This window comes from Onychostruthus taczanowskii, unplaced genomic scaffold (genome assembly GCF_017590055.1).
Source record: "Onychostruthus taczanowskii isolate IOZ18803 unplaced genomic scaffold, ASM1759005v1 scaffold44, whole genome shotgun sequence".
In the NCBI taxonomy this organism is placed as follows: domain Eukaryota; kingdom Metazoa; phylum Chordata; class Aves; order Passeriformes; family Passeridae; genus Onychostruthus; species Onychostruthus taczanowskii.
The window spans coordinates 5,631,448-5,653,457 of record NW_024501903.1 but is presented as its reverse complement, the minus strand read 5'-3'; the positions used below and the strand labels follow the sequence as shown (position 1 = coordinate 5,653,457).

Genomic DNA, 22,010 nt, shown 5'->3' with positions numbered 1-22,010 from the left:
CCGACACTGTATGTAGACTAAAATATAGACTAAAACTGCTGTTAAGAAAAGGCCTCTTTTTTAAAGCTATAGCTGACATAAATATTGGATTCTTGGTTACCAGAAATGTTTTCTTAACCAGATGTTTCAGTCTTTTCTTAACAGAGCCACTCACAGATTGTTCCCTGAATTATTTCATGTTTAGAAATGGTGTCTGGTAAAAGAGAGAGGGAGACGGAGGGAGAGTCGAACAAACTGCCATTATCATGCAAATTGCTCCAGAGGAAAAAGGACAGTGAAAATGATAGCACTGATCTAATTATCTGCAGGCCAATATAGCTAAGTCACTGAAAGAGGCCCACAGAAAAGGCTGCCACAGAAACACAAAAAACAGCCAGAAAACAATAAGGAACTTAGCAACAGTATAAAAACGGACTTCTTTCTGTGCACAAAGACTAGTTTTATGAGCATTTTTCTTGCTTTCAGTTTGCAGAAAAGGTTAGAGCACATTTTAAATTCTATGCCAGGATATTCCCCCCCTTCAGCTCCTTTGGCACGCCGTCATATCACGGCGCGCCCGGCGGTGGGAACGTGCTGCTCCTGTGATGGGGCTGTGGGCTCCGTGCGAGGTGGGGCTGGGCAGCACCTTCCTCCATGGCCTGGGCTTCCAGCACCAGATTCAAGCTTTGCCCATGCTCTCATCTTCCTTCCTGCGCTCTCAGGGCTTCCCAGCTGGAGGATGCAGGGTTTCTCTGCTTCCCACCCTCCCTCGGGTGAGCTGTGCAAGGGTTTCGGTCGTCCCCTCTGTGTGGAGCCACAAGAGGAGCCCGGCTGTGCCAGCCGGAATGGCACAGCCATCGCCACAGCTGTCATCCAGCTCGGCAAGGACCTCCATAAGGAGACCCTGCCCACCAGATTGCCAAATGACAACCAAACAAGAAATACTCAGAAGCCATTGATTGTGGCTGTCAAAGAGGACCCTACATGATCTCACCCCTGATCTCTTATTCATGGGGGGAAACAAGCAGCTCCAGAGTAACTTCCCTGCCCTATTTCAGTGATGCTGCTGACCTTGTTTTCCTGCTGACCATGAAAAGGGCCCATTATCAACCTAATCAAACTGATCTCAGCCAAATCTGAAGAACTCAGGCCACCTGCCAACTTGTCCCAACATCCATTGGAGCTACAAGTGTCAAACCAGTGCAGGCAGTTGCCCAATATGTCCTGAAAATAGTTTTTAGAAATCCAGAGGTCACCACGCTCCTTTTTGAGGGGACACTCCCATCCAGTAACTACCTTTGTTCATTGCAGGTTTAAACAGGACTGGGAACAAAGTTGGAAAGGGAAAAAAAAAGTCATCTAATCCCTCCTATTCCCATTTTTAGGTTTAGAAAGTCTACTAATATATCAAAATATACATAATTAACCTCATGCCAAGAATGTACAGACACTACAACAAATAGTTGCCAGATGGAGTAAGCCTTGTTCATATGACTGGATGCTCAGGAAAATGAAAGTGAGGAAAGGCATTATCTTCCAAACAACTTCTAATTATTTTCTGGGACTTTTAAGAAGGATCTGAAAGGGAATATGGAGCTGTCATTCAGCTTGGATGGGGAGACTCACCAATATCGACAAAATTCAGTCTTCTAGTGGCATCACAAGGAGGAAGAATAGAATCTACTGGAAAACGCTGAGGGACGAGAGAATTCACACTACATACTCAGACACAGAAAGGGTGGGCAACTTTGCCAATGACTCAAGCCACTTCTGAGCCTGTCACCCTCACAAGCAGCCAGACAGGAAGGTATGGAAATACAAACGGTGCACTCAATTTCGCCCAGAGGAAGTTATGTATACCTGTTTTGAGTATATCTGGTGATATTTTTTGTGCAAGATACCATCTTTGAGCCATCTCTGCAGTCTGGAGCCTTCATCTCTGATCTCCAGGGGGGTACCACTAGGCGTGGATCACTGCAGAGTTAACACATGGCCTAGATGCACTGTTTAAAGTTGGTTTTCCTTAGAAGCATGATTTTGGTTCATGGGATGGTATGGGCTTCATCAAGGAAGAATCAGAAGGCGAAAGAGGGCAGGAGTGTTAACAGAATTTTGGAAGGGGTGGGCAGATTCACTTGCAAAATTTCGTTCTTGAGAAAGACAACTTAACTATCAGGTGCTCAAAAAATCGTTGTGGATGAAATGTTCCCATATCTATCCAGCAAGGGCTCCTTGAGATCCTGCCTGGTCTGTGTCCCAGAGGACAGACTGGGGGTTTATAATGCACATGACTTGAGTGGAGATCTATGGAAACTTGGGTCAGCTTCAGAGGGAATTGGTCAGGGCAGCAGAATCTTGTTAAATTAGAAATCTGCTAATGAGCCACAGGCAGACCTGTGCACGTCTGTCATGGTCCTTCCTTTTCCTCTGTCTCAACCTCAGCTCCCACCACTGCCTGTAGCCAGCATCACACACAGCCCCATGGTGAACAGCCCAAATTGCTGCTGAAAGATCCTTCTTCACTCTTGACAGGTTCACCTGAACCCTGACCGAACACCCAGAGCCCTTCACTGCATTGCCAAACCCTTGTACCAGCTTTTCCTACCTTACACACCTCTTGGAAATACAGAAAATCACAGAGGAAGGAAGCACAGAAGTCAAGTTGGTATGAAGAGTATGGCAGGCAGCTCATTCTCCAGCGTGGCCATCTGACTGCACAAGGTATCCCTGTGTCTGAAGAACAAACAACAGCAGAATAAACAAATCAGATCAAGGAAACCACCACTAAGACAGAGAAATAACAGGTACTCAGCCTCTCCATCCAGCTCTCTGGGGCAGTCATTACATCTTATTTTGATTTTGTAGTGCCCACAAAACCGATATATTTTCTAGGAGAGCTTTGTTAGCGTTTATGCTATTGTGGGGAGAGCTGTCATGTTTGTGAATAGTCAGCTAAGGTCAGAAAACAGATTTTGGTGGCAAAATTGGCTGTGTCAGATAAATGCTAGTCATGGCAATTATGTGCCAGGGAATGTGAACAGGCTACAAAAATGATAAGAGGAGCTTCTGGCACCAGAGATCCAGTTTAATTTTTTTCCATGTAATTTAATTTATGCCATCTTTGCAAACAATTCCTGACCACTGTGTGAGATGGTCCAGCACCAGAACAGCAGCCACCAAACTGGTACCCAGCTGAATTCACCTCCTTGTTTGCTGCACCAGAGAGAAATTGGAGGGGGTTTGAGCCTTCTTCCTCACCATTCTGTGCATTATTTGATCTTCCACATAGAAGTCTCTCCCCACCTGATACTTCAGGGAGGAATTAAATCGAGCACTGCTTAGGTTAACAAGGGCCATGGAAACTAGACTTTATTGTCAATATCTACACCACCCCCCTTAACACTTCAGGAAGTGATGGGTTTAATTCCTTTCTGTGTTTCCCAGCTGCAGAATACACACCAGTAATCAGCTCGATGGAGGTGTGGAGATGAGCCTCACAATGATGCCCACCATCCATGATTTTCTCCATGACAGGAAGGGCTGTGTAGAGAGGTCCAGCAATAACCCAGTGGGGTATCAGTCTTTAGGGCTCTGAGAGCAGAAGCAGCTTTGGGAGGATGTCCTGGGTCAGGCACCATCATTAAGAGCTGTCTGTCAAGGCACTCTTCCCATCACCAAGAAAAAAAATACAGCCTTTTTAAAAGTGTCTGGGATGCACAGATCCCTTTCTGAGCACATGGAAGATACATCTGTGTCAGTAGCCCAGGGTACTAGTTTCCAGCTACTTTGACTGATAATCTGATATCTGACTTACCCTTATCCTTGTCCCAGATAATCCTGCTCGCCCTGGTCCACAGTTGCTTGCCAAGGAGGGGATAGTTATACCTCTATAATATTAGTCAAAGTTGGGGCCACAGAGGCTGTCTGGGATGTTCAGACTGATATTTAAGAAAACATTTCCAAGTCACCATTACTTGCTCTCCTCTGGGGATGGCTGAATACTTGCCTGCCCATAGGAAGTGGGGAATGAATTCCTTTTTTTGCTCTACTTGTGTGTGCAGCTTTTTCTTCACCTATTAAACTATCATTTCTTCTCACTTCTACTCTTCCCATTCTCTTCCCCATGCTGCTGAGGGGGTGGGGGGAATGAGTGCATGGCTCTGTAGGGCTGAGCTGCTGGCTGGGGTTAAAACACAACAAAATGCTAATTTCAGAACACAGTGCAGAAGAAGTTGACTTGCACCCCTCACACTGCTGTCCAATAATTGAGGATCCATTGGGACTGCAAGAATTCCTGTAGTTTTGTGCCAAAAGCTCCTGTACGGGTCATGAAGCCCTGGGTTCAGGTATTGGCTCCCAGTGCTGCTTTGGTGTTTAACATGACAGATGAAATTGCTGCCCACTTTCACTTCCATCCCCTCCATTTCCTCCTCTATCAGCAAAGGCTGATGTACATCTTTGCATCTCCAGGAAGGACCTTCGTGTCCCCTTTAGTTGTCACAGCAACCCTCTGCCTTGAGGATGAGCCCCAAAGACAAGGATGTTTCATACAGCGGGGATTTGACTGGAGAGAAGATGCAATTTGCTGCCCAGAGGGACTTTTCTTGTTAGGCTAAATCCTGAGGCTCAGACCCCTAAAGGTGTCTAATCCCTACCAGTTTTAGCATGACTCAGGGAATACTGCCTAAGGCCAGAGATGATCTGTGCTGGTAACTCTCCAGGGTTGTGAGACTTAATGGAGAATATGTGACACTTGGTCAGGTTCAAACCAACAAAACTTTATAAACTTTGGAATTTTATTCACATTTCCCAGTTTTCCTTTTGTCCATCCACCAAACACACCATTGTACTTCTGTGGCAGCAGCTCTCTGGCCACAGAGAGCAGCTGGCACAACTTTGCCAGGCATCGTTCTGAGAAAGTCTGTGAAAAGATCAGGAGAAAGAATGAGAAACAATTCTTATCTTGCTGCACCTGGTATTGTGAACATGTGGAATGTGTTATGGAAATTTGTTTACCAGAGGTGGTTTCTTAATTAGGCAATGGTGATGGTGTTTTAATTAGAGGACCAATCAATTCCAGCTGTAGGCAATTAGGGTACAAAAAAGAGCAATAGGTTTCTTAATAAAGATTATTGATCAGCCTTCTGTAATGCATGGAGTTTATGCCAATTATTACTTGGCCAGGGGCCCACTTGCAAAAATACACTTTTGCTTTTGAAGAAGAGAAAGAAAACCAGAAAAGAATGAAGAAATAGGAAAACAACCCCAGCTTCAAGAGTCAAAATGTTTTATTTTAAGAACACTTGGCAAAACAAATCTCATTCAGCAATCTCAGCCAACTTTTGGTAACAAGTTGCCCTAAAAGTAGTGCCATATCCCTGGTTCTAGTGCCATATTCCTGTGGCAGGCACACGGGCACATCATTCACACTGCCACTGCTGCCTTCCTCCACTGGCCATGGCCTTCCCTGGTCAGGGCCACCATGGAATCACAGAATCATGGAATACTTTTAACACCATCTGCAATGAACAGGGACTCCTTCAACTAGACCAGGCTGGTCAGAGCCCCATCCAACTTGCCCTCAAATGTTTCCAAGGATGGGGCATCCACCTCCTTTCTGGGCAACCTGTCTCTCTACACCTCATTGCAAAGAACTTCTTTCTTCTACCTAATCTGAACCAACACTCCTTCAACCCTGCATGCTCTCAGCACGTGCGTGCATGTGTAAATTCCCATTCTAAGCAAGGTGCTGCTGCAGTTGCATTTTCTCTCAAGATGTGCCCACCTCACAGCTTGCTGCTGTCACTGCCCTCATTTTTTTTTAACATAAAACCTTGCCCAAAAGCAGTTGTGTAAAGATTTAATCAGATGAGTGCTTGTAATTAGGAAAACTTGGAAGGAGAAAGGCTGGAGGACTGGTAATGTGGGACCCTTACCCACCTTGAGGATGCAGCCTACTTATGGGGCCCGAAGCCACCAGCACATTTTCAGGACCAAATCATTTCCTGACAGGGAAATGTGCTAAAATCCTGTTCTTCCTGCTGGCTTTAAGCCCCCTGTGACCACGGTGGGAGCAGAGATACCCTGTGATAGCGCCAAGCCACAGATCCCAGCCCCGAAGCAGCACTGTGCACCTCCTGAATCACTCTCCCAGGCTCTTAGAGCTGTTTCTCCAGGAGCCATTTATTGACTCGCCTCAACCCAAAACACCAATGTCCATCATCGTTCCTCTTCTCAGCCCGGTCCCCCCGCCCGGAGCAAGGAAAAGTGCCGAATAATCCTCCTCCTCCTCCTCCTCCGTTCGGTGTGTGGTCTGCTGCTCGGTGTCGTCATGCAGACAGTGCAGAGACAGGGGGTCAGGCGGGTCATCAGAATGCTAATAAGAAATCTGATTGATGAGCCGGTGCCTCGGGGGGATGAATGGGATACTTAATTAATGACTTCTGCTCTGTTTAAGAAAAAGTTTCCCTTAACTTCCATCCCTCTTTTTCTAAGGGGAAAAAAAAAAGAAGAAGGAAAAAAAAAAAAAAAAAAAAAAAAAAATCTCTATAATCCCAAGTTTTCCAAACAACATAAAGGGAACTTCAAAGACAGACGTGGTCAGTTTTTATGTGTTGGGTTGGTTCAGTGATTCTTTCCTTTCTTTGTTTACAAGGGCAGCCAGGCTTGATTCCAAGGCTGAAAAATAAAAGGCCACATTGTTCAACCAGATTCTGGATTTTTACAAGAAATTTCCTCCTTCCCAGTAGGGCAATTAACTGCTTCATTTCTGGCTCTGCCAGTACCAAAACATGCCACCAGGCCTGTGAAACTCAGCAGAGGTCGGTTCCTGCCAAAACACTGCTCTGCTTCGGAAACAAGATGTACTATGGAGATGCTATTGTCCCATTAAATCCAACCACTGATCCAGGACTGGTTGTTTGTGGAGTTTTTTGCAAAGAAATGAAAGCCATCAGGAAAAATACCTGGTAGGCACTTAGCTTAGGAACATTGGACTGTGTATTCAGGGCGATTTGAATGGGATTTCAAACCAGCAATTAGCAATGGGAAAACAGCAACAGTTGCAAATTATCTCTTCCGGATTGATTTGGAGGGTTATTTCATGCCAAATGAATAGCAGCAGGAAAGAAGATGAAAAGGGAAGAAGGAAACCCACACAAAATATTTTTTCCCTTTGAGTTTGTGTTTTTTTAGGAACAAGCTCAGCTGCAGCATTGAGGGCAGAACAAACTGCTTGGTGTAAGCACCTGGGAAATGGGAAACAGCAATGAAGGGATGCAGGGGGTCATACCAGTTCCCACATGTTTCCCACACAAATTCATTCACCCCCAGCTTTTAGCTCCTGGTCTCCATGGGCCCCAACACCACAAGCTCAGCAGATTTGTGGGATCTTGAGCCTCTTTTGTGGACCCAGGCAGGGAAGGAAGCCGCATCCCTCAGCCTCACCCAGGCTTCACCAGCCCTTTGCTGGGGTTTAAGGGTGTCCCAAAGGCCAGACCTGTTGCAAGAACATTTTTGTAGGCAGGAGCTGCTCATGCACCACTAGTCAGTGTGTATTTAAGTTCTTGGCTGATCTGAAACCCATGGGACGAAGGTAAGAATCCCGACCAAGTCCATGGCTGCCCCTGGCAGTGATGCTCAGCTCCGGATCACAGAACCTGCAGACTGCCTTTGGCTGGATTGTTAGAGCTGAATTTTGATGCTGGTGTCTCATTTTTAACTTCTCCCTGTAGTAATCCTGTACATATCAAACACAACCTGTAAATATGTTCAGCTGTAGCTTTAAATACAATTAAAAGCAATTTATTTTAAAATAGCCAAGAGATGCTGAGGACATCTCAGCCTCAGACTGAAATTCGGGCACATAATGAAATGTGCCAACTGCAGAAGAAGAAAGGGCAGGCATGGCTTTAACCTAGCAACTTAGTCTACTCTTTGTCCTTTCTAAAAAATTGTGCATGAATTTTCTAAGTGAGTAGGCACTTGCTTTGGCCCAAAGGGTTTAGAGCTCTCACCAGCCCCACTAGTTTAAATCCCCCTGTTTCAAATCACTTGTGGGATATAGGAGTCACTCATTTAGGTAGTTTATTACCTAAAAATTCTGACTTATTTAAAGCAATGGGAAAGTTCAGAGTCCTTCCTCCCTCTGATCTTGGGTCCCCAGAGCTGTGATTTCCAAGTCAATTTTGTCCAAAGGATGAACTGTGCAGAGCAGCAACAAAACAAGAACATAATGGCTCAACTGTTCTCATCTGGAACCAGTGTGGCCCACCTGACTATTATTTTAGGGAATTTGAGTGAGTTCTGGTTTATTTCTAGCCCTTCAGATCTTTCTGCACAAAGGGTTAATAAAGACACAAGTTTGGCAACAGGATGAGGAGGAAGAGGAGGGCAGAGGTGTGGGAATGAAGCAGGTCTCTGACCCTCCTGGGGACCTTGCTTCGGACACACCAGCTAAAGGAAAGGGAGGAAAAGAAACAAGTGAGAAAAGACCTGCCAAGCAATGCTGGCCAGACAGGGAAAAAAAAACCAAAAAAACCAAACAACAAACCAATGGCCCAGAGCTGATTTGCATTTGTATTGGGCACTTGGGGAATACGGATAAAACACTCTTTATTTTTCAGGGGAATTCAGGGAATATCAGTAGCAACATCCGTGCATGAGCACAAAAGGGGAAATAGAGGAAATAGAAGAATTTTGGTAATCCTCTGCTTAGGCAGTAACAGTGATAACATCACAATAACATATCTCTCACCCCTTTTCCCTGGGTCTCATCAAGAGAAGCAGCACAGGCACAAAATTGCTGTCACTTCTGGCAGTGCTGTGTAGGAAAAGTCAGGGAGAGAGGTTAGATGGGGGGGAGGTCACCAGCAATGTATTGCTAAACTGTGAACAAAAGGAAGGGCCCGGAGTCTAAAAGTAATATCAGAATGCCCCCATACCTCCTGTCATCAATGCCTGCAGTGCTCTGCAGACCTCCTGTCTGCCTGACAGGCACTGGCAGCACAAAAGTAAAGCAGAACTGAGAACTGAAAAAGAGTGTTGATCTCTACTGAAATATTCTGATATTGAAAAAGATCACAGAAAGAAGTCATTTGTGGCCAGTGGAACAATTTGTATGGCTGAGCTGCTTCTTAAACCTCAGGCTGTAGTCACCAGGCTAGCCATGGGTGTAGGACACACTCATCTATCCCACTTCCCCCTGGTTCCCAGCCAGCAATCCCATCACCACATTGCCTTAGATCAAATGAGTTGGGTTTGAAGGGACATTTAAAGACCATCCAGTCCATTCCCCTTGCCATGGATAGGGGCATCTTTCTCTAGATTGATCAAAGCCCCACCCAACACAACCTTGAACATTTTTAGGAATGAAGCATCCACACAGTTACAGAGTTGTCCTTCCCTGCATCACCCAAGTCATAAAATGCCTGCCTGCTGGGCTTCTCTCCAGCCTGGTGGTTTTGCAGGTTCCTGGGCACTTCTCCTTGGCAGATGAACACTTATCAGCTGCTGGACCTCTGCTTAATTCTGATTTAGTCACACAAACATCTGGATTCTGTCCAGCCTATGAAAAAGCAGTGAATTGGCTGTGTTCACTCCTCACATGCCAGGCGTGCCCAGTGGAGGATGAACTTGTCCAGGGTACTGCCTGCCACTGGGCAGCTCTGCATGGCCTGCTTCTGTTTGTCACAAAATTTTGTGGAGATTTACTCATTTTGCACTTTTAAGTGGCAAAAAGGACCACTGAGTTAATCTCATACCCCAAGTCAAAGTGTTGATGCTACTGCTCCTGTAACAGCCTGACCCTGTGGCTGGAGATGCTCCAGGAGGGCTCTGTGCAGAGCAGGGCACCTCAGGCATGATGGTCACTTCCCGGTCAGTGGTGGTGGCCTGTTCCTCACACATGTGGTGGGTGGATCAAGCAAGGACATGGATCCACCACCTCAAGGAGTGCCTGAGGTAACAGCTCCGGGGCTAAGGATCTTCCACTACAGGCCAATGTCAGCTATTTTATCCCTGACATAACAGCCAGGAACAGCTCTGATGCTCTAAAAGCCCTGGAGAATCACTTGCCCTCATGTTTAAATAAACTCTGTGCTCCTCTGCACTAGGAAGGATCAGAACCAGGAGGGCTCTGTTTATTTGCCTTGTGTACCAGATCAAAGCAAAGTAGCAAGTAGCCCTCGGCTGTCATTTCCCAGCTGAGAAACAACTCGGGTTTACTTCAGCCTTGATTCCCTTCAGGCTTTGCCCACATCATTCCTTACTGTGCATTTGCAGTCACCTTTAGAGCACACAGAACTTCGAGTAGGACAGAAAAGCTCAGAAAACCCAAAGTGGTGTTGTGAAATGATTTTAAAGCGCAGCTGTGCCAACGCCACCCTATTGGCACTTGCATCTCCTGGCAACCACATGCCAAGGTCCACACAGATTGGAGATGGCACTGCCCTCCACACCCACTTGCAGGTTTCCTATACATCCTTTCTATCCAGAAATTTTCCATTCACCAAAAGGTATTTTTGCTGCCATTTCTCAACATTCTGGAGGATGGGGGTAGGAAGGGGAGGGAGGAACTGAGGCAGCAGAGGTCGAGCCCCTGGCTTACTCTGCTGATCAAATCCCAGGCTGTGGCATTACCTTCCCTTTCGGCTGACCCAGCCCGAGTGCTGTGACTGCCTATTCCCACGCCACGTCAAAGGGAAGGTTTACATTGTTCACTGGATATTAATTTAAATTATTCTGGGGTGCTTGGAAACCACCTCCTCCCCCCGCTCCTGTTCAGTCTCCATGGGGACTATCGCAGAGGCTGGGCGATAGAAATGAGCAGCACGGACACACGGATCTTCCTCCCCCTCTGCTGCAAACTGCCATCAGCCATTTCCACTGCCACAGGGGACACATTCATATTTCGCTGAATTACTTGCTAGGACAAGATAGATCCGTTTCCAGAGTCTGGTACAATATCCTACTAATACCATTTTCCATTTGTTCCTCAGGTTCACACGCTTGTGTTGTGGCTCTTTTCTTCACACCAACATCCTGCTGCTTGTTGATGGTATTAATAACACCCGCGGCAGGAGGCTGCGCCCCCCGGGGCCCGGGCTGTCGGAGTAATTATTGAATGACATCGGGGTTGTTCTGTAAATTACTTTGTGACCCAGGAATTCAGCAGGTTACCACTATAACTCAGGCTCTCACAGTTGATTGCACTCACCTCCTGCTGCCCCGACATTTATTAGTCTCGTTTGCCTAGCAAGCACTGGCCTCATCTGTGTGCTCACACATAGATACGTGTCCCGTGTGGAGGGGAGCACGCTGTCCTCCCCTTACACCAAAGGAATGGGGCTCACATCAGAGCCTGCCTCAGCCACGGAGTTCAGCACAGCCAGTGGATCTGTGAGATGCTTGGAGGAACACCAAGAGACATTAGACATTGCAAAAAGTTGGGTTGCTTCGTATCAGACTGATGCAGGTGGAGAAGCAGAGCTCTGGAAAGCCAGTCCTGGAAATAGTGACACACTGCGTGGTGCCTGCCATCACTCCTGATGACTCCTCAGCATATGTCCAGATGTACTGGATAGCTTCCCAGGGAATGCTGAGCAGCCCTGGAGCACCACTGAAGATTTGGAAGAGATATACATTAAAATGTTTATAATTCCTTCTGAAGAAAAACAGCCTAGACCTGACTGATCTTATTCTGGTCCAAATTTCCCACTTATGAAATAGTCATATAACACCTGTGATGAAACACTCGTGATCCCATACACAGCCCTCTCAGACTTGTTTGACCCTATGAACCACCCTCCAAAAGAAACCCCTTACCTTTGTATGGAGGCAGCCCAGACTGTTCCTCTTCCTCATTCCAGCTGCGTGGACAGTGATTAACTGTTAAACCTCTCTCACAGTCCCTCTCAGAAATTACTGGGCCCTGTTTTCATTGCAGCATGGAGGCTGTGAGGACTGAACATCGCTTCTAAAGCTCAGAGCAGCCAAAGCTTTTCCTCCCTTATCCTGGCAGCTGGTCAGATCTCAGCTGAGACTCCACGACAGGATTGATGTAGGGATGCAGACACCAAGAAGGCGTCTTTTGGCAGCCTTTCAGTGCTGCCAAAGTTTTAGAGAAACAGTGTTTTCAAAACTAGTCCAAGCATATCTTCTACAAGAAAGACCGTGAAGAAGCTATGCTGTTCTAAGATTTCAAGTTCTTTGAAATGTCTTAGCCTTGCAGATGACACCAAGTCAGAGGGAGGAACTGAAGGAAGGGTGGCCATTCATACGTGTGCTGAAAGAAGGCGAGAAGAACTTCATAGCATTCAGTGAGACCAAGCACAAAATCCTGTTCCTTTGGGAAGGACTCATTGCAGTGGTGCAGAATCCTTTTCCCTCCTTCAGAATATTCAGATTGATACAATCTGGGACTGGTTTTTATGTGGTGCACTAAGTTCTGGAACACTATCTCTCTCTCCACAACAGAGAACCTAGCACCAAGTCCACAGTCAAGGCAGGCAGATGAGATAGAGAAGTATAGATGAGTGTCTGTCTTCACGAGGAAAACACACTGATGTTGAGGTACCTCCTCTTCCTGTGTTGCTTTACTGGGTGGTGAGAGGAGGTTGTGTTTCATTCCAGCTGGGAAAGGCAACAGCTCAATATCCTTTTCCTCCTGATGTGTTGTTTTGATGATGCTCAGAAAACAAATTAGAAAATGCAACATGTTTCATCTCTGCTGTTAAAGCCAAATCCATTTGCTAAAGAGTCTCAGAGTCACTACTTGCTTTGTTAAATGCTTCAGCAACATGGGGGGGTTCTACCTATCTTGCTAACTGTTCCCAACAAGATTTCCTAATGTGTCTAAAACCTGTGCCTTCAGATGGACATGGGAAAACCAAAGAATCACAAGCACAGGCCTATGAACAGCAGAGAAGCTGAACACCACCAGGCTGGTGCCAGCCAAGGTCCAGCTGTGGCTGCATCCCACAGCATCACCCTTTGGTGCTGTCCTCCCTCCCCTGCTCAGGCACCACCCTGCAAAAACTTGTCAGAAGGTGCAAACCTTCCAAGGGGTTGATGTGGAAAACTGGACCTTAGGGTCTAAAGCGTTGGATCTGCACAGGTAGGGTTGCTCACCCAAAGCACAAAACCAGACAGGGTCTTGTCATCCAAGCAACTGCAGATGACTTCACCACACGCTCAGAAATGATAATGCATTCCTGTATTCCATGTTGCAGGGAGTGTGGTTTTGCAGGAGGGCAAAAAAGGAGGACCCTCTATTCAGGTGGAAGTGAAAGGGAGCAGAGAGTGCTCAGCAGCCTGCCGGAATTGGCCCTGTATTGGTTACACCCCCAGCTATTTGAGGTAAAACTTGGCCTCTCAAAGCTCTCTGCCTCTCTCCTGTGCCTTTGTATTCTCTAGAAGGTGAAGCGTAAGGGTATAAAAAGCTGCAAACAAGTTCCTACCTCTGGAGACCAGGCATTTACTCTAAGAAAGAAAGACCAATTGCTTCCCAGAGCATTGTCCACCCACATTAGAGAAAGGATTAAGCAGATACATTCAGCTATTCTAACAGATTTTCTTTAAACCTTGAATACGCCTCTCACACTTGGTAAGATAATCACATTAGTTTTGTCATTAAAAGATCCCTTTTATAGAAAGTACCTAAACCGCTTAAACCACCCAGAGAGGTCGCATACATTAGAAAACAACAAGGCAAACGGAAGGGATTTGCTATTCTCGGTCTCAGTGTTTCACTGCCTCTACTTTCTAAACTGGGGGATGGAACCAAAAGATTTTTCAAATCACCAGTGGAGGGAAAAGCCGCTGAGAGCCCCACCCGCCCTGGGGAGCCCTGGCTCCACACCCAGGAAACACTTGGGTACAGCACTGAGGACTTTGGAGAGAACATTGTTAGACATGGAGATGCCACAGGTTACACCCAAAGCACCCCCACAGCTGATTTTCCTCTGCTGAATATCCGGCACCCAAAAACCAACTCAAGAGCAGCGACAGCTGAGGCTGAGCTGATTAGTGCCTGGCAGAGCACAGCTGTGAGGTGCTCCGTGCTGAAGGAGCACATCCTCACTCTTCCCTGGCGTGGGTGCTGAGGGCATTGCCGTCTCTGCATCACGCCCCAGCGATCCCCACAGCGGACAGGGCAGGGCAGGTCCCCACCTCAGCAGGGCTCAGGGTAGGAGCACAGTCAGCTGTCAGCACTCTAACTCTGCTGTAAAGCAATTCCTTCATCGGGCTTGTATTGAAAGGATACAGAGATGGACACTGCCTTAAGGCATGTGGATGAAACGGTTTCAGATTTGTTGGAAAAATAAAGTTGGGCTGGGAGGAAAAACAAGAAAGGCTTATGTTCCTGCAGCTGGAGGCAGTGCTGGGAAACTAAGGAATGCAAACAATACAGGAGCACAACTCTACTTAGACCAGTGGAAGCTCCAATGCCCAGCAGATGATAAATCTGGATTTTTTAAACAATGGAAGGGAAATTAAAAAGAACTTAAGCACTGTTAATTTACTGCAGATATCTTCAGTTCATATTTTCTGCCACTGCTTCACTGCATATTTTCTGCTAACCTGCACTGCCAAAACAAACCATTGTAGGTTTTCTGACAGGGACAGTCTTAAAAAATGACAGATTTGCAGTCATCTTTGTAAAATCAAGGCTTTGGTTTAAAAACACAGAGAGGTTAGATTATCAAAAAAAACCCTAAACCCTAGAGGCTACAGTATTAACTCTCAGTAAGATGCCAGTTATGATGTAACAATGATGTTCTGAATCAACAGGGGAGAGCTAAAAATGGAGGCTTGGATTATACAATCCCCTGTATTCTTTCATCCCATGTTTAGTGGTTTCATAGTGTCCTCCTGACTGCCAGAAAGGCACAACAATTCCACCATCTGTCCTGCAAGGAGCTAAAATATCCAAGAGTCTATGTGCTGTCTTCAACCTACATAAAGCTCTTTAGGTCACCCATTATTCCTTAGAGATTCAATTCACAACAGCTAAATACCCCTTTTAAGAGCAGAGGTAGAAAAAGAAATCCCTTTATTTAAAGCATAATAACATTTTTTGCAACATCCTTGGTGGGCAGACAGCATGGGAGACAAAACTTCTCACTTTTCCTGTGATTTAGAATCCGTGCTCCAGGAGGGAATTTCCTTTCTATACACTCTTTTGATGATGAAATATTTGACCATCTTCAAAATTAAAATTATCCTACAAACAAAATGAGTTGCAGAACCTATTTAACTCCTTGCCAAGAGTCTGCAGGCTTAGCTCTGCCCTGTTAATTATTCGGTTAAAACCTCCCCTTGCCAGGTCAGGGGATGTTATAGATCTGTCCTCACAACCTTCCTCAGTATGGACATGTGGGAAATACGTGTTTGCCTGGGAAAGCTTTCAAAAGGAAAATGGATTTTTCCCATTACAGGTAGCTTGACTGCATTCAGTGTGGTCACCTACAGAGAACAACCAGCTCATACACCTGCTCCTCACCACAGCCAAAGCTGTGAAGTGAGAAACTCCCAAAGGGGTGCAGACTCACCATCTGTCATCCTGACTGCCATGAGCGTGACTCGTGGAGTCCTGCAACCAGCTCTCCCCCCACTCCTCTAGAGTCAAGTACAAACCAGACAATGTCACTTGCAGAACGTGGAATCTGCCAGAGGATAAAAACTGATGTCCCTGCAAAACAAAATCCCGTTTCAGAAACTCATCATTATTTGAATGCATTTTAATTGATACAAACTGCAGGCTCACCACTAAGATTCATGCTTTGGGGAAAACATTAACTCTCTTTCCTTCTGCATTTTTCCCAGTGAGTGGGACACGTACAGTATTAAATTCCAGTAATTTCTGACACAAGCCAAGGACTTACATAAGCCCGAGACAAAGTGTGGCCCATCATCATATGCCTGGAAAGATACATCAATCATTTGTTACGGCCCAACTCGTTCTCACCTGTATGAAACACACAGGAGAGCTAACATTTAGATAAGGTAGCCAAAGCACAAGGCAGTCCCTTGGTAGCATTCAAAGATGTGTACGTGGATTTTAAGATGAATTCTGAATGTTTGAGATAAGACCTAAAATTTTGACTACTCAGCTTGATGGGACTAAAAGCAAAATCGATTGAAATACCATAAAAACAAGTCACATAATTCATAAACTGGTCCAACCAATAAGAACCTGATCCAAAACACACTTGAATCAGTCTCACAGACAGAAACTGTATGGAACATTAAAGAGTATTAACATCCCCCCCACCACCAAAGAAACAAAAAACACAAACAAAACCCCTCTGAAGAAAATTTTGCAAGTGTTATTTCACAAAACTTAAAGTTGAAAAATTGCATGTTGTCCTAAATGTTGTTGAAGGTAACTTTCTTATGAGTGAAAAGAGAAAGAAGAATGAAATTTTTAATTCTTATGCTGCTTGAAACTAAAAAGTGTTTTCCATACACAACAAAGCAGCAGCTGTTTCCTGAGACAGTAAGTTCACTAGCAGAGAAGAGAGAGGAGACACAAGCTGACTAATAATATAGAGTAGCTGTTAGTTTGGGCTGTTCACATCTTTATCCATACAACATGGAAATGCTTATCCTAAAATTTTCACTTGGAGTAGCACCCTGAGCAATCAGTGGACTAGTGGGAGCAATTGGACCAGGATCTTGCTTGCTCAATTAAATAATTTCTGATCCCCAAATTTATATTAAGTCTTATAGGTTTCATTTCTCACACCACAGTAAACCAGGACACTACCACACATCAATTAATGTGTAAGAAGATAAAATAGTATTTCTAAAAACTTTGCTGTAACAATTGATTAAAAAACAGTACATTTTGTTTCAAAAGAATCAAGGATATGTTTCTATCCAATTATTCTAAATGTTTCTATGTTTCTAAGAGTCCATGAGTGAGGGTCTGGAGTACATTTACAGCAGAAATTGGAAAAGGGGAACACCAACAGGTTTCAGGCAAATCCTACACAGCTCATCCTTTAGCCCTGGACTTGTTCTCTGGAGTCTCTAAATTAATTTGCTCAAAAGCACAGGAATGTTCAGACTGCAGAGTCTAAACATAAATGCCATGTTTAACACTAGATGAGGAAAATTATAATCTATTGGAAAGAAGATACACAGGAGTGTTTGAAAAGATAAAAATTCAGTGTTGGGTTCTCTTTGTTACCAGAGGAGAGGAGGAGACTGGAAACAGAAAAGGCTACCTGGGATCTTAGGAATATACTCAACTGTCAGGCAAAGCTGAGAAAACTTTTTAACAGAGATGGAATTTTAAGAGTCTGGGGACATGAAAACCTGCCTGAGTCATTCTAAAATGGAGTTGTCCTTTAAACTGCAAAGAATCCTTTCTGAAGAAGGGCTGCAGTGTGAATGAAGCCAAAGCTGGAAAACAAGGGGACAGCCCCAGCCATTTATTAATGTCAAATATGCTGTCTCATGAATCAGGGCAGTTTGTCTGGTTTGGAAGCCTTACAGAAAGCCCAGTGCACCTGGCTTGGTGAGCTCAGCATCAGGCCTTAGGCTGATCCAAGGGAATAGCTGCATTCTGTGTTTTCAATAGTTAGTCCAGCAAACAATTTTTTTAAAAAGGCTTTTATTGAATAGCCATCAGCAAACAGATCATGCAGAATTTGAACAATACACAGAATGGAGGGGAGGGAAGAACCCACACAAGGCACAGCCCCAATTATTTGTCACTTCATAAGATGTAGCCAGCACAAGTGTCACATTTGCTCCTCAAGAGAATAGCTTCAACAGCTTCCTGGTTTTAAAAAGCTAAGTATTTGTGAGGGATACACACACATACACATACACAATATACTCAGTTTTCTTTGGTAACCATCAGCACAGACAGTGACAGATATCTCAGAATTAGGACTCACAGCAAAAGAAGAAGTAAAATCTTGATGCAGATTCTGCATGCTCAGCCAGTTTTCAGCAGAGTGAGTCTGGGCCCAGCCCTGACCATCCAGTACAGCACAGAATACAAAAATCCACCAATTAATAAGCTGCTGGAAAACTAGGTAGGAAAAAAGTAGTATATTTATTTCTTTTCCAACACTGATTCCAAAGGGTAAGGGCTGGTAAGGGTTTAGTTTCCCTACAAACAGCACAGCCACTTTGCTCAGGCCTTCCCTACATCTCCACCAAACATCACAGTAAGATGTGATTTCTGTTCCCTCATCATCTCCACCAGCAGAGGATGTCTGAAATTCAATCACACCGGAGACAGCAGGAGTTTCACCACCAACAGCACTCCCATGTAATCCACTGTTGGATGCACCAGCAGTTGGAACAATTGCTCAGTGCAGTGAGGAGAAGAGCAACAAGCCTAGAACAGGAACCCATTACTGTGCAGTAAAGTACAGCATTTGAGAAGAGCAGAAGAGGAAAGCAAACCAAAGCAGGCAGCTCAATCCATGCACTTTGATTGGAGTTTATCATCTGAGAATGCTCTCCATCCATCTGCTGCCTGCCTCTCTCATGGTCACCAGCCATGGTGACCTGTGGGGCAGGTGAGGATGCAGGAGGGAAATGCTCCAATGACCGTATCACAAGGTCTGGCCCTACTTCCAGCAAAGCCAAGAGAGGTGTAATGGCCACAGTTGTTGCAGTACCACTTCAGTGGCTGTGCCTGGCCTTTTCAATCCACTCCTTCATGAGGCAGACCTCCATGGCTCGAGCTTGCTGCACAGACTTGGGGTCCAAAGGGTTCCGGCTGCGCAGGTCCAGGTGATGGGCTCCATCTGGGATCACAACTGCCACGAGGGAATTGGTGATGTTCTGGGTCACCCCACCTGCAGACCACGGATCCAGGCCACCATTGCTGTAAGGAGAGACTATTTCATTAGGGTACATGTGCACACCAGTCAGCAGCAAAGCTGCAGCTCACATCAACATTTCTACTAGTTTTGCATGTGCAGAAACAGAACTCAGCCCTGTCTTAATGTCTTTGCCCACCCCTCTGCTAAGAAGCAACTTTTTGACAGAGGTATGGACCTATCAGCAGCTTAAGCAAGGCTACACTTCTCATTGATTATCTGCTAATTCAGATAATAACCTATAGAAGTGCAAAAGCCTCTGAAGAGAAATCTGCTGCCATCTGTAATTGTCGTTAAAGTCTCAGGTTTCCCTCTACCAAAACATGCCCAAACTCCCAAACCAAAACACTTCACTTTCCTTCTTCACAGTCTGCCATAAACAAATTACTCACTGGACCCTTAAGAGCTGAATTTTTAGGAAGTTCTACCTTTTGCTGTCTCAGATGAGTGCCAACCTGATTTTGCAAAGAGATGTTTCGATGTTTGCGCTCACTTTAATAACAACCATATGAAAATGAAGATTATATCCCTTAAAAAACTGTCTAAACTGACTCTTCCTCTGTGACAGAACAACTTAATACCATTTACTCCCCCTCCTCCCTCATCCTAGATCAATTTTAAAAATTCCTTACACTACAGATATGGCTCTAAAGAATAGTCCATAGAGCAGGCCAATGGCTCAGCTGGGAGAGAGCTTTCCATCTCTTATTCCTAGCTTTGGACTTGACCCAACAACCCCTACTACATCTTGTTTTCCTTTACTGCAATGACCTTCCCACACATGGCCCATCTTTCTGCACAAAGCAAGCAACATTCATACACGTGTGGAACTACACAAACCTAGATCTGTTTCTCACTTAAAACACTGGACCTGCCCACAAATGGAAATGTCAAAGATGGGCTGTGGTAGGAGAGGGTAAATTTCTAGAAGAAGCTAAGAAATTAAAACATCCTTGACACAGAGATATGCAGCTAGAAAAATACCACAATGGCAGCACCAGAAAATAACAGTAAAATAATGACTTTATTAAAAAGCTTTTTTGGAAATAACTAGAAGTAAAAACCTGGGGTCTAAACTAATATTTTACTTGTTTCCTCACTGAAAAAACACCTGAAACAACAAAGTATCTTGAGTCTCTGTAGTTCTTTACTTTCAGTGATTCTAAATATGACTTAGGACAAGAGAAACATTTTGTATCTGCAAAACAAAAAGCATTGAGAGCTGCCCAATAAGCCAAAAGCATTGGATTTAAAAGGTCACCTGAATCAGCAGAGCACCTTGGCAACAGGGGAATGAGTTGCTGAGGCACTCATGATACACATGAACTCGGATCTTTTGGTCCCTGTCATGTGGAAGCTAAGCATGCCACAGGCTTTTCTGTGAGCTTTTGGCTGCATCCTCTGCATCTCCTTCCAAAGGATGGCACCAGAGGCACTGACGCAGTTTGGGAAGTGAAGCTTGAAGGGAGGGAGGATGGAGGGCTCACCACAAAATCGTAAATCTTCACAGTTTTTGCAGATTAAGATCCTTCCAACTGGAATCAATTATTTACGTGTTAAAACTAAGCAAGCATGTAAGTACTCAGTTACCCATCTCACAGGACAGGAATTTCCCAGTATAAACCAAAGAAGCAAAAGAAGAGAAAGAATAAGTCAGACATTTCTTTCTAGCAGTGGCCAGGCAAGCAGGATTTCAGAAAAAATCTAGTGCAACAATCAGCATGCTAGTCCTGTTTTCAATTAATATACTTCCTTGACAGCATAGACAGGATTCTGCCTATCCCACAGCACACAGTTCCCTTTCCTATACTCTCTTCAGCCCTCCTGTCCTGCCCAGAAGTTTTTACACAGTTGTAGCATCACTGTCTGTGCATCCTTTTTTAACATGACCACCCTCCACAATTGTCATGCCTCCTGTTAACTTTTTTCTCTAACCTTTTCTCTTCAGGAACACATTGTTCTGCCTTCTCTGCCTCCATTCCTTCCTTTAGTGCTAACAATTCTCCCTTCTGCACACAGCACCAGAATCTCTTAAAACAGAGCCTTCACTTTCTGCCTCTCACATGCCAGTGCAGGACTGGATGTGGGTGCCCTAACTTAGAAGCCTACAACTCAGGTGTGATTCACTGAGATTGAAAAACCCAATTTTTAGACTGTGCACACCAAATTTCATACTCTCTGATATAACCTGGGCTGATTTTGACTACCACAGTACACTGATATGAGACACCACAACTGCTACAAGCTCTCTGCCACCACATGTACGAAGAGTATTAAAATGTCTCTGCCCACCACTGTGCAACACTTCCACAACAAGTGCACAGCATGTTTCAGTAAGAGGAAGGAAAATTGCTGAAAGGGAAAGGGGAAATAGTGTTCTGAAACCCCCAATTTCCTCAGACTAGTTTTAATGAAGGTGTACTGCTTAGAACAGGCAAGTACCACCCACCCTACTACAGCCTAAGTAACCACTTGCACACTACATAACTCCAGAATGGCAATTAATCCCACACAGTACAAAAAACAGTGTGACTGTGCAGAGTGATGTACTGCTCACAGAGGGAGAAGCAGCAGTACCAGTTTGAGCATCCTGGCCAAATCCCACTGCGTCTGGATAAATCCACCCTACAGTGGTTCTCTTTAGATGGAGTACTTTTCCCTTCCTGTTCTACACTGTTGTGCAAGTTGCCTGTCACTTGAAACACAGTCCTTTTTACCTCACAGGGAGCCACATCCCCTGGTAAACACTGGGATGTTTTTTGTAAAGCACTGTACAGTGTTTGAGGATAAAAGGCTCTTCTATAAAATGTACAGTGTTGACAATGTATTTGTTTGAAGAGAAACATCCCAGCTTGAGATCCAAAAGCTTTGTGTGTACAGCACTACTTTAACATTCATTTGGCTGCTTTCAGGCTTTTCTCATTTCCAGCTCCTTCAGCTGGCATAAATTCTTAAACACTTATTTAGATTTGTCTATTGCTTACAAAGCAGATTTCTACTGTACAGAGCTGTGCAGCCTTGGAAATAAGCAACACTCTGCATAAACTAAGGGAAACCAACAAATTTTTTTTTATTAAAAAGTTTTCCAAAAAAGGGTGGGATTTCTCCCTCCAGAGCAGATATCCTGCTGGGACAGAAACAGCAAGAAGCAAAGAAGAGGAAAGCAAAAGGCCTTTGCAGCCA

General features: G+C 44.9%; 1 protein-coding gene across 1 annotated transcript in view; it reads right to left on the bottom strand.

Annotated features, from left to right (window-relative positions):
* Window positions 1-17,590: 17,590 nt before the first annotated feature.
* The window catches only part of LOC121340976 (prolylcarboxypeptidase), a 28,121-nt gene continuing 23,701 nt past the window's right edge, over window positions 17,591-22,010 (bottom strand). The window contains exon 9 of the mRNA XM_041414094.1: window positions 17,591-18,832. Coding sequence (XP_041270028.1) covers window positions 18,628-18,832 — 205 coding nt within the window. The 3' untranslated portion in view covers window positions 17,591-18,627. The remainder of the gene's footprint in view (window positions 18,833-22,010) is intronic.